Consider the following 17,525-nt stretch of genomic DNA (forward strand, 5'->3'; position numbering starts at 1 on the left):
AGCAATGACTCATTGATTTTTGAACTAACCTTGAATTTCTGGGATAAACTCCACTTGGTCATGGATGTACTATGCTTTTATAAATTGCTGGATTCTTTTTTTTTAAGATTTTATTTATTTATTTGAGAGAGAGAGAATAAGAGACAGAGAGCACGAGAGGGAAGAGGGTCAGAGGGAGAAACAGACTCCCCGCTGAGCAGGGAGCCCGATGCGGGACTCGATTCCGGGACTCCAGGATCATGACCTGAGCCGAAGGCACTCGCTTAACCAACTGAGCTACCCAGGCGCCCTAAATTGCTGGATTCTTATACTAACTTTTATATGTGTCTGTGAGGGTTTCTGCATCTATGTTTATTTTTATTTTTAAAAGATTTTCTTTTTTTATTTGACAGAGAGAGAGCACAAGCAGGGAGAGTGGGAGAGGGAGAAGCAGGCTCCCCGAGGAGCAGGGAGCCTGATGTGGGGCTGGGTCATGGTCCTGGGACCATGACCTGAGCCAAAGGCAGATGCTTAACGACTGAGCCACCCAGGTGCCCCTGCATCTGTTTATTGAATCTGATAGGTTTTAGTATCAAGTTTATGTTGGCCTCATGAAATGAATTGAGGAGTATTCCCTTCTTTATTTTCTGGAAGAGTTTGTGTAAGATTAGTATTATTTCTTCCTTAAGTGTATGATACATAGGCAGAAATCAGTAGTGAAACTTCAAAGCTTTTTTTTTTTGGTCAGAGATTTTTTTTTAAATTTAGAGTAAAATTAACATTTTTAGGGGTAAAATTAACATTTTTTGGTGTACTGTACTATGAGATCTATCATTTATGAATAAAATAAATTTTCATCTCTCCCAGGTAAATACCTAGAAGTGGGATTGCTGGGTTATATAGTTAGTGTATATTTAACTATAAAAAACTGCCAGACTGTTATCCAGAGTGGCTATATTATTTAGCATTCCCACTAGTAATGGATGAGAGTTCTAGTTGCTGTACATCCTTACTAAAACTGTCAGTAATTTTTTTTTTTGACCTCTGAACTTTTTATTGACCTCCTGCCCCCCAAAGGGTACCCTGCTTCTGCTGCCTCAACGCCTCAGAACTTTGGTGTCGTTGGTCTCAGACACCACCTTGCCGTCCACAGTCCTGCGGGTGATGATCTTCTGGATGGTCTGCATGGCGCTGCTGCTGTCCAGGGCTTCACTGAGACTGAAGTCCTCCCCGTCTTCCAGCAGGCGACGGTAGGTGGCGATCTCAGCCTCCAGCTTGACCTTGACATTGAGCAGGGCCTCGTACTCCTGGGCCTGGCGCTGCCCCTCGGCCCGGGTCTGGGACAGCTCTGACTCCAGGTGCAGCAGGACCCCGTTGAGCTGCTCCATCTGCATTGCGGAGCGGGTCTCGACCTCCCTCAGGCTGTTCTCCAAGCTGGCCTTCAGGTTTCTCATCGAGTCCAGGTTGATCTCTAAGGACTGGGCCGTACGTCTCAGCTCCGTGAGGGTCATCTCAGCCTCTCCTATCTCTGCGGTCTGTGTGGTGACCACTGTGGTGCTCTCCTCAATCTGCTGGGACCAGTACTTGTCCAGCTCCTCTCGGTTCTTCTGAGCCAGCTCGTCATACTGGGCCCGGATGTCTGCCATGATCTTGCTGAGGTCCTGAGATTTGGGGGCATCCAACTCCACGGTCAACCCAGAGTTGGCAATTTGGTTTTGTAGACCCTTTACTTCCTCCTCATGGTTCTTCTTCATGAAGAGCAGCTCCTCCTTGAGAGCCTCAATCTCTGTCTCCAGCTGCAGCCGAGTGACATTGGTGTCATCAATGACCTTGCGGAGCCCATGGATGTCACTCTCCACAGACTGGCGCATGGCCAGCTCCGTTTCATACTTGACTCTGAAGTCATCAGCAGCAAGACGGGCATTGTCAATCTGCAGGACGATGCGGGCATTGTCCACAGAACTTGCAAAGATCTGAGCCTTCAGCTCCTCGATGGTCTTGAAGTAATGCCCCCAGTCTCTGACCTGGGGTCCCTTCTTCTCCAGGTGTTCCCGGATTCTCATCTCCAGTTTCTGATTATCAGCCTCCAGGCTCCTCACCCTCTCCAGGTAGGAGGCCAGGCGGTGATTCAGGTCTTGCATGGTCTCCTTCTCGCCCTGGATGCCCCCTATGCTGGCCAGACCCCCGGCCATCCCCGCGGCCAGGCCCCCGGACCCCCAGCCGCCCCGGAAGCTGGTGGAGCGGGATACGGAGATCCAGGAGCCTGAGCCCCCCGCGCCTGCATAGACGCTAGCTGCGCTGCTGACCGGCCGGACCCGGTGGCTGGGCGACTGCGCGGAGCCCAGGGACCGATAGTTGGAAGAGAAAGTGGAGTGGGTGGTGAAGCTCATGCTGTTTGGAGAGTAAGACGAGAGGCCAGGACTCAGGATCGGGCCAGCCTGTCAGCAATTTTTATTTTAGCCATTCCAATAGATCAATAGTGGTATAACACTGTGGTTTTAATTTGAATAGATCATCATAATGGCTTATGTTAAGCATCTTTTCATTTTTTTATATGCCTTCTATATATGTATCTACATATGCATCTTTTCATTTGTATATATGCCATCTTCTTTGGTGAAATGCCTGCTCATTCTCTTGTGTGATGTCTTTATCTCACGTTTATTGTGATGGTTATTTTTGCTGGACATGGAATCCTGGGTTGACAGTTCTTTTCTTTTAGCACTTTAAAGATGTTCTTCCATTGTCATTTGGATTTCATGGCTTCAGGTAAGAAATCCAGGCTCATCTAAATCATTGTTTTTCCATATGCAATGTTTCATTTTTGTCTAGTTCTATTAAGATTAAAAAAACATTTTTAAGTAGTTTTCCATGGTTTTATTATAATGTGTCTAAATGTTATTTTCCTTGAATTTATCTTGTTTGGGTTTCATCAAGCTTCCTTTACCTGTAAATTTATGTCTTACTAAATTTGGGATGTGTGGCGGCATTATTTCTTCAAATAATTTTCCTGGCTCCAATCTTAACCTTTCCTTTTGGGAACCCAGTGGAAAATATGTTAGATTTTTAAAATATTGTCCCACAGGTCCTTGATGCTCTGTTCTTTTTCTTTCAAAAATCTTCCCCCGACCATGTTCTTCAGACTGTATAATTTCTGTTTATCTCTCGTCAGGTTCAAAGACTCATTTCTCTTATATTGCCATTATGCATTTGAAACCATCCAGTAATTAGGTACTTAACTTTTAAAACCTCTTCATCTTGTAATAGAGAATCACGAAAAGTTGCCAAGATAGTACAGAGAGAGGCACTATGTATCTTTCATCCTGTTTACCCCAATGGTTATATCTTATATCAAAAACCAAGAAGTGACATTGGTACAATGTGTGTATATAGTTTTATATCATTTAATCATATATGTAGATTTGTGTAATGACCACTGCAATCAAAATACCGAACTATTCCATCATCACCAAGACCTCTCTTTTGCTACTCTTTTATAGTTATACCACATCTTATCTCCACCACCTAACCACTGGAAACCACTAATCTGCTTTCCATTTCTATAATATTATTTTGAGAATTTTATATATATGGAATCATACAGTATGTGACCTTTTGAAATCGATTTTCATTCAGCACAATGCCCCTGAGATTCAATGAAATTGTTCTATATTAACTTTTTCCTTTTATTGATGAGTAGAATTCCATAATATTGATATATCAGTTTGTTTAACCATTTACCTACTGAGAGACATTTTGGTTGTTTCCAGTTTTGGGTTATTACAAATAAAGCTATGAACAATCATGTTCAGGTTTTTATGAAGACCTATGTTTTCATTTCTCTAGAATAAATGTCAAGACTGATTCTGGATTGTATGATGATTGTAGGTTTAGTTTTTAAAGAAAATGTCAAATTATTTGCCAGAATGGCTGTATTAGTCTATATTTCCATCAGCAATGAATGAGATCCAGTTTTTCTGTATTCTTCTTACCAGCATTTGGAATTTTCACTATGTTGATTCTTCTTTTAGTTTTATAGTTTTATGTTTTGCATTTATTTTTTTAAATAATTTTTATTGTTATGTTAATCACCATACATTACATCAGTTTTTGATGTACTGTTCCATGATTGTTTGTGCGTAACACCCAGTGCTCCACGCTTTATGTTTTGCATTTAAATCTAAAATTCACTGAATTGTTTTTTTATTATGTTATATTAATCACCATACATCATTAGTTCTTGATGTAGTGTTCCATGATTGTTTGCATATAACACCCAGGGCTCCATGCAGTACGTGCCCTATTTAATACCCATCACGAGCTAAACCATTTCCCCACCCCCTGCCCCTCTAGAACCCTGTTTGTTTCTGAGTTCATAATCTCTCATGGTTTGTCTCCCCCTCCTGTTTCCCCCCCTTCATTCTTCCCTTCCTGCTATCTTCTTCTTTTTTTTTTTAACATATAATGTATTATTTGTTTCAGAGGTACAGGTCTGTGATTTTTGTATGAGATGTGAGTTTAGGCTTATTCTTTGGCTTATGGATATCCAGTTGCTCCAGTGTCATTGTTGAAAAGACTATCCTCTCTCCATTGAATTGCTTTTGCAACTTGTCAAAGATTGATTGGCTGTAATTGAGTGACGCTATTTTGGAGCTCTCTCTTCTGTGACATTGATCTCCGAGTTTATCTCTCTGCCGATACTACAGTCTGATTACTATAGTTATATGTCTTGAAGTCCATTAGTTGTCTTTCCCTGTGTGAATTGGTCACATTTTCCTCATTCTTTGTATGCCAAGTAATTTTGGATTCTACCCTGGAAACTGTGACTGTGATGCTATGTAGACTGTGGGTTTTCTTATAATCCTATGGAGGATGTTAATTTTTTAAAAAATATTTTATTTATTTATTTGACAGAGAGAGAGCGAGCACAGAGGGAGAAGCAGGCAGAGGGAGAGGGAGAAGCAGGCTCCCCATAGAGCAGGAGGCCCGACATGGGGCTCGATCCTAGGACCCTGAGAAAATGACCCAAACTGAAGGCAGACACTTAATGGACTGAGCCATCCAGGCGCCCCAATTTTTTTTTCTTCTTCACCAACCTAGTTCAAGCTCAGACCAAAAGTTCTGTCTTGCTTTCTTATAGGCAGTGCTTCCAAACTCAGTTCTGTTTTCAAAGTCTTTTCTATTTTCCTTTCAGACTTTCCCACACCTCCAACACTCAGGTTTAGTCTGAGATTTGGGCCATGGTTTAAATCTTAGTTCAAGCCACAGAGGTTCTGCTATGTTGTTTTGGGTCTATCCTGCACATGTGTTTCTCAGGGGTTAGTATGAAACTTGAGCAATGGTCTAAATATTAAAGGTTGTTTTAGATTTGTCCCGTCCATGAACAAATAAGAGGTGAGTGTTAAGGGTCATGCTGAGTTAAATAATCACCTTCCATAAATCTCTCCTTTCCAGAATTCCAGTTACATTTTCCAGCCTGCAAGTTTCCCCTTTCATGGTTCCTTTAGACAGGAAAACAAGGTTCTATTTGAGGTTAGCGATCTACATAATTTATATTCTACAACTGGGCCTGCCCTTAGGAGAATAGCCGTGAGACAAAAGAAACTCAGGAAACTCACCCCTTTATGGATTGCTTTTCCAACTTCTGACTTCCTTCCACAATCCACTTGTTTTTATGTACTGAGAACCTTCAGATAGTTGCTTTATTAATATTCTCAAGATTTTAGTTGTAATTCACAAAACAGAGAAGCTGTAGTGGGCTTCTGTAGTGTATCTTGATAGAACCAAACCTTCCTTTTACCTTCCTTTTAGTTACAAATACAATTTATTTAAGATATAGAGCTTTTCAGAATTCTATTTTTTCTGTGTCAATTGTGATGTATTCTATTTTTGTTAGGTTGTACTCTTTAAGGAAATTGTCCATTTTATCTAAGTTATTGAATTTACTGTCAAAGTTGTTCAAAATATTATCCCTTTAATCTATATATCTACAGTGATATCCTTGCTTTCATCCCTGATAATGATAATTTATTCTATCAATGTTATAGGCTGAACTGTGTTCCCTCAAAATTCATATAACGAAGACCTAACTCCCAGTACCTCAAAATTGACTCAACTTGGAGTAAGGAATTTTGAAGAGGTGATTAAGTTAAAATGAGGCCATCAGGGTGGGCCTTAATCTGACTGGTGTCCTTATTAGGACATTAGAACACACAGAAAGACACCAGAGGTACACAGAGTGGCAATGAGAAGCAGCCAGATGGTGGCCATTTGCAAACCAATGAGAGAGGACCTCAGAGGAAACCAGCCCTGCCAGCATGTTGACTTTGTGCTTTTAGTCTCCAGAACTGTGAGAAAATGATTTTCTGTTGTTTGGTATTTGTTGGTATTTTGTTATGGAATACCAGCAAACTAATACAGTCTTGGTAATTTACTACTTTTATTAGACTTTTCAAAAACCATCTTTTGTTTTGATTTTCTCCATTTCCTATTTCACTGATTCCTTATTTCCTTTGCATTAAATTTGCTCTTTTATGAGCTTAAGGAGAATGCTTAAAAAATTTATTTTAAGCCTCCTTCTTTCCTAAAATAAGTATTTTTAGTCATAAATCTCCTTTGAAGATGTTTTAGCTTCACCCCACAAATTTTCATATAGTTTTTTTCTTTGACCCATGTTAATTTTCTAGATATCTTATTTATTTCTAACATAATTATCTGGTGGTGAGACAGTATATATATGGATATATATACATATATATATTTTAAGATTTTATTTATTTGACAGAGAGAGAGAGAGCACAAATAGGCAGAGTGGCAGGCAGAGGGAGAGGGCGAAGCAGGCTCTCTGCTGAGCAGGGAGCCCAACGTGGGGCTTGATCCCAGGACCCTGGGATCATGACCTGAGCTGAAGGCAGATGCTTAATTGACTGAGCCACCCAGGCACCCCAGAAACAGCGTTTTGTATGACTTCCATCCTTTGCAATTTACTGACATAATTATGGGCCAGCATTTGGTCTATGTAGGGACTATTCCCCATTCATTTGTTGTATGGAGTGTTCTAAAAGTATCATTCATCTTATATTAATATAGCCACACTAAATTTCTTATGCTAGGTGTTTGCATGGTGCATCATTTTCCATTGTTTTACTTAAAATTTGTCTTTATGTTTAAAGGGAAAAGCATATACTTGGATTCTTCTTTTTTTCCCTATCTTACAATCTCTGCCTTAGAGAGTGTAGTCCATTATATTTTTTATAGATATGGTTGGGTTGAAATCTACCATCTTCCTTTGTTTTCTATTTGTTCTTTCTGTTCTTTGTTCCTTTCTTTTTCTGGGCATGGAGGGATGACAGTAGTATTATTTTTCCCATTTTATCTCTTATGTTGGCTTTTAGTTATGCCTCTTTTGTTCTTTGCGTGTAATTCTAGGATTTGTAATATACATTAATATATCATGATCTTTTTGCATTAATATAATTCACATATAATGTATGAAATTTATAACAGTATAATTTCACATACACTCCTCTCATCCATTGTCTATTTTTACCTATTTTATTCTCCCTTTACAAATCTCACAGTACATTATCATTCATTTTGCTTTGAACTATTTGTTTTTCTAAGAATAAAATTATTCTATATTTATCCACATACTCTACTCTCCATTTTCAGAGCTCTCATTCCTTCCTATACGTAGATCTGAATTTCCATCTGGAAATTCCTCGAGCATTTCCCTTAGTGTGCAATATGGGTTACCAGTGGACACATTGTTTTTATCTGACAATGTTTAATTTGCTTTCAATTTTGAAAGATATTTTCCTGTGTATCAATCCTAAATTTGACAGTACCCCTTACCCTGCCACACCTATTAGCATCTTAAAGATGTTATCCCATTTATTCCTGGCATTCAATGTTTCTAATGAAATGGTTAGCTGTCACATCATTTCCTAATAATGTGACTTTCCCCTGTTTGCTTTTAAGAATTTATTTTTATCTTGGAATTTTATCAGTTTGACTATTAAGGGTATGCTTGTGGTTTTTTTTTTAAAGATTTTATTTATTTATTTGACAGAGAGAGAGACAGCGAGAGAGGGAACACAAGCAGGAGGAGTGGGAGAGGGAGAAGCAGGCTTCCCTTCGAGAAGGGAGCCCGATGCGGGGCTCGATCCCAGGACCCCAGGATCATGACCTGAGCTGAAGGCAGACGCTTAATGACTGAGCCACCCAGGCACCCCAAATTTTCTTTTCATTTATTCTGCTTGGGGTATGCTTGATTTCTGGATGGATGGATTTTTTCTTTTTTTAATCAAATTTGGAAAAACTTCAGCAATCTCTAATTACATTTTTCTGCTCCATTTTCTCTCTCTCCTGTTTGGTTCTGTCTCACAGGTTTTTGAGTCTCTGTTAAGAAAAAAAAAATTTTTTTTTAAGATTTTATTTATTTGACAGAGCGAGTGAGCCAGAGAGCACAAGCAAGGTAATGGCAGAGAGAGGAGAAGCAGGCTCCCCGCTGAGTAGGGAGGCTGTGCGGGGCTGATTCCAGGATCCTGGGATCATGCCCTGAGCTGAAGGCAGATGCTTAACCGAGTCACGTAGAAGCCCTGAAAAAAAACCTTTTATTTTGGATAGATTTTTGACTTATTTTTAATTCTGTTTTGCATAAATCCCATCCAATATTTTTGACTTCGGTTATTATATTCTTTAGTTTTAATATTTCTATTTGGCTATTTTTTATAATTTTCCATATAGTTCCTGAAATTCCTTATTTCTTATTTATTCTAAACTTTTCCTATAGATTCTTTTATTTATTTATTATAAAGTCCTTGTTTGCCACTTCTAACACGTGGGTTATCTTTGAATCTGTTTTCATTGACCATGGGTTATGTTTACCTGTTTATATTTCTAGTTACTGTGAATGATAGGTTATTTTCTATTTAACAACATAATAACATGGAGGCAATGTAGTAATTGTCAATGCCTCATCAAAGCAAGTGAAATGAACATTTTCATGTATATCCTTGGAGTATTTCCCCATTTTTTTATGATAATTTTCATGGAGTGATTTTGATCCTGACGTTTTCTAAGAACTTGTTTTTTCTGTATTTGAAATTACATTAACAACAACAATGTGACAGTTATGGAAATACAGCCACAAATGATTTGCTACACCCTGAAGTTAACAGTATAGTTATAGGTGGTGTAGTCAATATAGTTTTCTTATGCATTATGGGCAGCTTTATTTATTTTTTATTTTATTTATTTATTTTTAAAAGATTTTATTTATTTGACAGAGAGAGACACAGCGAGAGAGGGAACACAAGTAAGGGGAGTGGGAGAGGGAGAAGCAGGCCCCCCGCCAAGCAGGGAGCCCCATGTGGGACTCGATCCCAGGACTCTGGGATCACGACCCGAGCCGAAGGCAGATGCCTAACGACTGAGCCACCCAGGCACCCTATGGGCAGCTTTAGAAGAAGGCAGATCAAGGGAGTCCAAGAAGAGAAGACCTACAAAGACAGAAGGTGAAACAGTAACTTAAGAGTTTTAGGGGTAAATCCCAACACCACATTTTGACAAACCAAGCCAAAAGTGCAGAATATGAGCAAGCATCAGAGTCTGGACAGATAAACCATGCCCTTGGAGAGCAAATGTAGTTGTAGACAGGCAAGGGTTATAGAAGGATAACTAGGTCAAAATTTAAGTTTACAGAGATACCAGCCAAGTATAAGGGTAGAGACAAATAGGCATAAAAGTTTTCAGTGAATAGAAGTGTCTCAGAATCTGTGAAGAGTAAGTGGGCCCCTTGACAGGAGAGGGAGAATATGGTTATCATTTAAGGCAAGGAACTGTCTTCTCTCCGCCTTGGTTTTAAGCTGCCTCACTTTGAGGGCAAAAAGGGCTGGTAGGACGATACTAAATTCTGAAGCTAAATTTTGTATTAGTTAATAATTTTAGTATGAAAGCAATTTCCAGAGTTCCAACAATATTACTAGCACTAAAGAAAACTGGTCTTAGCATCTTTCATTTTCTTGTGGGCCTCATATTAAAATAACAAACATTTCTGTATTATTTCTAGAATATACATCAGTTAGATCGTTTGCCATGTACTTCAAAAAGCATATTCTGAATAGGTGAAGCAATTTAATTGTCCTTCTGGGTCTAGTTATTTAGGGTTTGAAGGTCTTTTTTTTTTTTAAGATTTATTTATCTGAGAGAGAACATGAACAAGAGAGAAAGAGAGAGAGAGAGAGCATGAGCAGGGGGGAGAGGCAAAGGCAGAGGGAGAAGCAGGCTCCCTGCTGAGCAGGGAGACCGATGCCGGATTCAATCTCAGGACCCTAGGGTCTTGACCTGAGCCAAAAGCAGACGCTAACCAACTAAGCCACCCAGGCGCCCCCAAAGGTCTTGTTAATTATGTATACAAGTAATTCTGGTTGGGCTATTTTATGTTTACACAAACTACAATTGGTATCATTACACAGCTCATCTTTCACAGGAAGATGCAAGATGTTTTAAATTTACCTAGTTATTTAAAAGGAATTTGGGGGAATCTTTCCATGAAAATATTTTTATAGTTTCTCACCCATGAAATAAAAAAAATCACGTAAAATCTCCCTTTCCAACGAAACTTGACTATCTTTTCCTTTCTCAACATTTGGTTCCTTTTGTTTTCAAAATTAACTTACTCTATTGGGAAACTTGAGCCTTGACAATGGCCATCAATGATTCTTTTTGCCTTAAAAGTGAGCTCTTTTTGGGGCGCCTGGGTGGCTCAGTTGTTATGCGTCTGCCTTCAGCTCAGGCCCTGATCCCAGGGTCCTGGGATCGAGCCCCGCATTGGGCTCCCTGCTCAGCGGGAAGCCTGCTTCTCCCTCTCCCACTCCTCCTGCTTGTGTTCCCTCTCTCGCTGTCAAATAAATAAATAAAATCTTTAAAAAAAAAAGTGAGGTCTTTTTAAAATGGAAATTCAAGTTTGAAAACTATGGACTATCTGTCCCCAAATTAGTAATCTGCACACCTATTTTTGTATATTCCAACCAAAGAGTCAGTATTTTTACTATTTCAGTATGCTTTGGTGGGGGTGGTGATTGGGGACTATATATATATATCACATATATATATATATATGATATATATATATATATAGTGATAGCAGTAACAACTCAGGCTGATTCATAGTATACAATTTGTGCACTCTCATGGAGTTGGGGTCTTGAGGGAGTGTTTGTTTAAACGCAGTACCTCATTCAGGTTGCCTGGAAGTAATTACTAGGGAAATTCTCACTAGCACTTAAGAACTCTACCTTCTAAGAGGGTGGAGGAAGACAGACTTGTTGACAATACTTTCAGTCAATGAAGAGGCAAAAAGTGTCTACATCTTACTTTTGGTAGTTTATTCTCTTGGAAAACCTTGGACTGTTTTCAAGTAAAATGGACAATCTTAAGGGAAAGATTTCAGATGTGATACTGGGCAAAAGGAGACTAGTAGCCTACTCACAGTATATTTTACTTTGCCATGGAAACCAGGTAAGATCTGTGTTGGAAGACATAATTCTTTACAATAAAAACGTATGTACGTACGTATGTATGTATGTATTTTAAGCAGGCTCCACACCCAGTTTGAGCCCAATGAGGGGCTTGAACTCACTACTGTGATATCAAGACCTGAGCTGAGATCAAGAGTCAGCTGCTTAACCCACTGAGCCACCCATGTGCCTAATAAAAACATCTTTAAAAAATATAAACTATAGCTATTCTTTACATTTAATTTTGAATATTCCAAATTTCTTAAATGATACTGAATTTAGACTGTCACTGTATTTTAATTTTTTGTCTATTTTTTGTGTACATTTGTAAGGCACACTTACTTTTAAAGATTGTAAAATATGTACTTAGTAATATGTCAGGGATAAAACAAAATCACAATACAGTGATGCTTGAAATATTGAGCAAATTTCTTCATTTAATAATTACCACATTTAGGAACACTCAACAAAATTCTTCTATCAGATAATTCAGTTAAGAAAATTATAGCCCAAGGTGGCAACTGATGTGTCAGGAAGACCAAGCAAGTACATGCTGGGTAAGTCTGAACAATGTGTATAGGAATTTGCCAGGTAGAAGATAAGGCAAGCCAATGCAAATTAGAATAGTATGTGGGAAAGCCCAGAGTTGTCAAATTGTACGATGTATTTGAGGAAAAGTGAGGAGTTAAATAAGAGCCAAATCTCAAACTTTTCCCTCAAGCATCAATTTTGGGTGGACCAATTGTTACCCTACTCTTGCTAAAGAAAGCATAGTGTCCTTGAGAATGAATGATAGAGAACAATCATTCCCACATGTGGGTACTTTATTAGTAACAATACTGCTACATTCTTAAGATCAAGATAGTTTAAACCTCACAGTTCTGAAAGGTAGGTAATACAGTGTTAGGAGTGGATGGCTCAGGTGGATGGGGAGTTTGGTTTCCTCACAAATAATTATTAATAGCTCTCCACCGTAAGTAAACTGTGCATTCTGAGAAAAATTATGTGCTTGCTAAGCAAATATGCAGTTTAAGAGTCTCACACTTCCTTTTAATCAGACCCCAAGCCCTCCTAGATGGAAATTCTACAGCTGTTCTGGTTTATAAACTAAGGAAATTAGAGTCAGAGGGGACATGACTTGTAAGAAAGTGATCGGCCCAGAATTCAAGTGGTTTAACTCCTGAGTCTATGCTCCAAACTACTCTTTTCCTAATGGAGGGGCTAGAGGAGAACTTTTGAGTTGGAGAGAGGAATAGAATCTCACTTTTTTTTTAAAGGGTGATCACTCTGGCAGAGAGACATAATCCTGGTGAGTGGATCTGAACATACATTTATATTTTCCAAAATGGAATGTTACATTTTAGTCTGCCATGACATGCAGAGTTATTTAATACTGGTTAAATTCAAATATTTATAGTTGTTACTAAATATATCCAAACATAATAAAAGCCATAACCTCTGGAGTCTGAACTATTATCTTTGACTCAGACGATTATAGACAATGATTAATGAATTGGGGGAGAAAACCAACATAATCCATGTCGAGAAAGAGTTCTAAATGTATAAGCTATATGGGGTGCATGGGTGGCTCAGCCAGTTAAGCGTCTTGACTGTTGATTTCTGCTCAGCTCATGATCTCATGGTTGTGAGATTGAGCCCCATGTTGGGCTCTGCACTGGGCCTGGAGCCTGCTTAAGATTCTTTTTCCCTCTGCCCCTCCCCGCTCTAAAAAAATAGAAAGTTGGGCGCCTGGGTGGCTCAGTTGGTTGGGCGACTGCCTTCGGCTCAGGTCATGATCCTGGAGTCCCAGGATCGAGTCCCGCATTGGGCTCCCTGCTCAGCAGGGAGTCAGAAGTGTCAGAGCTTCTCCGACACTTCCCCCTCTCATGTGCTCTCTCTCAAATAAATCAATCTTTTAAAAAAAAATAAAGTTAATGTAAAAGCTATAAAGTTATATTCACAAATAGCTTTAAAAATCATATTTGTTAGTATGTATTCTAGTATCCATGATGAAATTTTAATTTTCAAGCTTACCATCACACTAATACTTCTGCTCCGTCTTTTACAGGAGCTAGGAGAAAGATTTAAAACAAATGAACAAAACCACACATTTTAATTTGGCCTATCCTACTGGTTATTCTTTTGCTAAAAATATATACTTCAACAATAATTTCAAAAGCTGAAGTGAGCCTTCCATTTAAGAAGTCTTTCATGAGCGATGATACAACGTTCTAGTTGTCCACAGTAAAAAATACTGTTCTAATTTGCAAAACCTGAAAGTTCACACCTACACGTCCACTACGTCCTTGCAAGAAACTGGTATCATTTTATGGTTGAGAAAACTGAAAATCAGAAGCTAATGACTGGGGTGCCTGGGTGGCTCAGTCATTAAGCGCCTGCCTTTGGCTCGGGCATTGGGCTCCCTGCTTGGCAGGAAGCCTGCTTCTCCCTCTCCCACTCCCCCTGCTTGTGTTCCCTCTCTCGCTGTGTCTGTCAAATAAATAAATAAAATCTTAAAAAAAAAAAAAGCTAACGACTTTAGAGCTAGCTGTGGGAAAATAGTTCTAAATATAGAATGTTCCTTACCATATCTCACTGTGTCACAACAAATATACTACCTGAGTATCTATAACTACTGATGTTTACTGTTTCAATCTGCAGTATTACCTCAACTCATACATAGATACATGGCTCAAAATTGAACATAATTCTGAGCTTTTTAAATTGAAGAGTTTATCTTATTAAAGTCACTCAATATTTAAAAGTTGTACAGGAATCCTTTCTCAAATTAAAAAAAATGTACTATAGGTTTTCTATATTTACAATTTATTTTTTCGTTTTTTGCAACTGAGGGCAATTCTAAAATAATTCTTACTTGTTTCAGGACACTGATAATTCACCACTTCATATAATGGAAGATGGTTATCACTATAAAGAAAATGAAATACTTTCACTTGCTTATCGGGAGAATTCAAGGTCAGAAAAAAGCAGGCTAGAAGAAACAGTGAAGGCACACATGGAAGGCCAGACATATGTGAGGTACTTTAGTATGTGAGTCTAAATTATTTGAATCGTATCTAAGAATCAATGAACCTCCAATGTTCCTTTACAAAGTTTAAAAGAAAAGCAAATACTGTAATGAAAGTTTTAATGAGAGACTTGAGATGTTACAAAGTTTAAGAATCCCGAGAGATTTTGGGCGCCTGGGTGGCTCAGATGGTTAAGCGTCTGCCTTCGGCTCAGGTCATGATCCCGGGGTCCTGGAATCGAGTCCCGCATCGGGCTCCCTGCTCTGTGGTGAGCCCGCTTCTCCCTCTGCTTCTCTCTCTCTCTCTCTGACTCTCATGAATAAATAAAAATAAAACATTTAAAAAAAAAAAAAAAGAATCCTGAGAGATTTTAACTAAGAATTAAAAAAAAAGTGATACTTAAGCTTTTAAACAAATTTGCGAAATTATAAGAATTTGTCATTATTGAGAAAAAGGTAAGAATACACATTATGGGAAAAGACTGTTGGGATGGTTCCATATTTATTGTCTTACTTTTTAAAAAATATTTTATTTATTTAAGATAGAGAATGAGATACAGAGAGCATGAGAGGGGGTAGGGTCAGAGGGAGAAGCAGACTCCCTGCTGAGCAGGGAGCCCGATGTGGGGACTCGATCCCGGGACTCCAGGATCATGACCTGAGCCGAAGGCAGTTGCTTAACCAACTGAGCCTTTTATGTATGTAGATTTAACTCCAGCTAGCAATGGACTTGAAGGTCACAGAAAATGAAACTATTTTTTGTTTCACCAAACTATATAGAACAAGCTACAACTTCCTGGTATGAGGAAATTTTGAGCAAAATGAGCACCATCATCAACCATGATTTTATACAGTAGTACACAATTACCAAAAGTTTAAACATTTAAAATATTTGATTTTGTGCATACTGGGAGATACTGAAAATACTTTTTTACAGGATTTCCACTTAAAAGAACAATTACCAAAGAGGTAGCTATATTTTTAGCTGCTTTGTACGATCACATTCAACAGACATTTCTAGAAAAAAAAATGACATCAAAATCTATTTGATTTTCTCCCTGTCCTCTGAGATTCTAATCCAAAATATTATGTTAACTCTTGATTTTCGTAAATGGTTTATCTACTTTCTAGATTCCCTTAATAACCTAGAGTCTTTTCCTTTCATTCCCCTGGCAATTTCCAGGCTCTCAAAAGGCAGTTGGAATATAATTATATTATGGTATGATGTGGGGTAAGTATGTTTCTCAATGCATATATTTGCCAAAAATAATTTTTGTACTGCCTGTTTTATGTTACCCATTGAAAAATTCTTTACCCCATCTTACTGCAAATAAGTCTTGATCAATGTATGAATTTTACCATGTACATTTTAACTTCATACATAGATACATGGCTCAAAATTGAACGTAATTCTGAGCTGATATTTAAAAACCTACTTTACATAGCTTATAAAAATTTGAGTTTATTTTTTTAAATGAAAGTTTTGTTGTCTGAGCTGTTTGGAATTTTTTTGCTTAATATATAGTAAATATGAATTAAACATATTGAAAAACATACATATCTAACTGAAATGTTCCACAATCTAAAATGCTTATAAGAAAATTACATATATTTCTCATTGCAAAAATCGGATAACAAAACAATATAGTATAGCTCTGCAACTTCGTATGTAAGTCAGCAAGGATATCCATATATTCTATTCTCCTTTCCCCCCCTCTCTTTTGGCATTTTTAAGTGCCATTAAAAGAATTATTTGGGAATTATCAATGTAATCATATTTTCAAGAGAAGTGATTTCAAAGAAAAACAAATTTTATCGTAGAGTAAAAAATACAAAGAAAGATTTCCACTATTCTTGGCTCCAGAAATGAAATTATTTTCTGAGATTTTACAGGATTTCTAGTTCTTTCCCCAATCAAGAATTTTCTACATTTGTATCTTAAAAACTAACTTAAAGAGAATGTGCTAATCTATACTGCACAAGCAAAGATGAGAAGCATAAAGAAGGGAGGGTGGGAAGAAGGTAGTTATGAAATGCATTGTCTATAAAAAACATAAACAGAGGGGCACCTGGGTGGGTCAGTCAGTTGAGCAGCTGACTCTTGATCTGGCTCAGGTCATGATCTCAGGGTTGTGAGATGGAGCCCCTTTTGGGCTCCACACTCAGCGGGGAGTCTGCTTTGGGATTCTCTCTCCCTCTGCCCTTCTCCCCACTTTTTCTAAAATAAATTAAAAAAAAAAAGGACATAAACAAAAAACTGACTAAAAGTTGACCTGCTTTTTATTTTCACCATGCACCAGTGATAGTGTCAATTCCTCTGGGGTGGAAGGTTCTAACCTGCATACGCCCCACCCCCTGCCCCTTTGATAAGCCAATGAAAGAGACTCACCTCATCTTTTCTTATAGTCTCTTGGCTTATTTCTTATAAAATGTCCTTACCTCAATGAGATTAGTTGATGAGAAAGTGCTGTCCTTACACAGAATCAATCAATAGTTACTCATTTTCTTCATGCCCAAATCAATGCTTTGTGTGGTTTTATAGTGAGTTGCCAGGAAAGCAAGGATACATATAGGACTGCTAGAAAGAACAGACTATAAGAGAAAGCAAGATCTTTAAACAAAGTATTAAGCTGTAGCTTTTGCACAGAGATTAATTAAAACTAAATTATAGGTGAAGAAAAAAGTCCTGAAAATTAGGGCTGCATTTGGGGAAATGTAAAGAAGGGCATACTTGAGTTAGATAAATAAGGAAAAAAATGCTGTATTAAATTTAAAATCAGTAATGGGCATACCAAATAGTTTACAAAGCACCTTTCCATAAAATACATTTTCTCACTTGAGATCTCAACAATCCTGTGAGGCAGACACTATAACAAAGTAGGAGGTAGTATACAGAACTGAGGATAGAATATTGGCTCCACCACATAGTAATTACGTGAACTTGGGAACAGTAACTGCTTTGTACCTTGGTTTCTCCAAATGAAAATCAGTGATGA

The 17,525-nt window shown here is 38.2% G+C and overlaps 1 protein-coding gene across 1 annotated transcript; it reads right to left on the reverse strand.

The window, feature by feature from the left end:
- Nucleotides 1–1,007: 1,007 nt before the first annotated feature.
- LOC113922160 (keratin, type I cytoskeletal 18) lies at nucleotides 1,008–2,410 on the reverse strand. The gene has a single exon (XM_027594043.2). The coding sequence runs from the start codon at nucleotides 2,367–2,369 to the stop codon at nucleotides 1,077–1,079; it is 1,293 nt and encodes a 430-aa protein (XP_027449844.2). The 5' UTR covers nucleotides 2,370–2,410; the 3' UTR covers nucleotides 1,008–1,076.
- Between the last annotated feature and the right edge of the window lie 15,115 nt (nucleotides 2,411–17,525).

The sequence above is a fragment of the Zalophus californianus genome, chromosome 9, assembly GCF_009762305.2.
Source record: "Zalophus californianus isolate mZalCal1 chromosome 9, mZalCal1.pri.v2, whole genome shotgun sequence".
NCBI lineage: Eukaryota > Metazoa > Chordata > Mammalia > Carnivora > Otariidae > Zalophus > Zalophus californianus.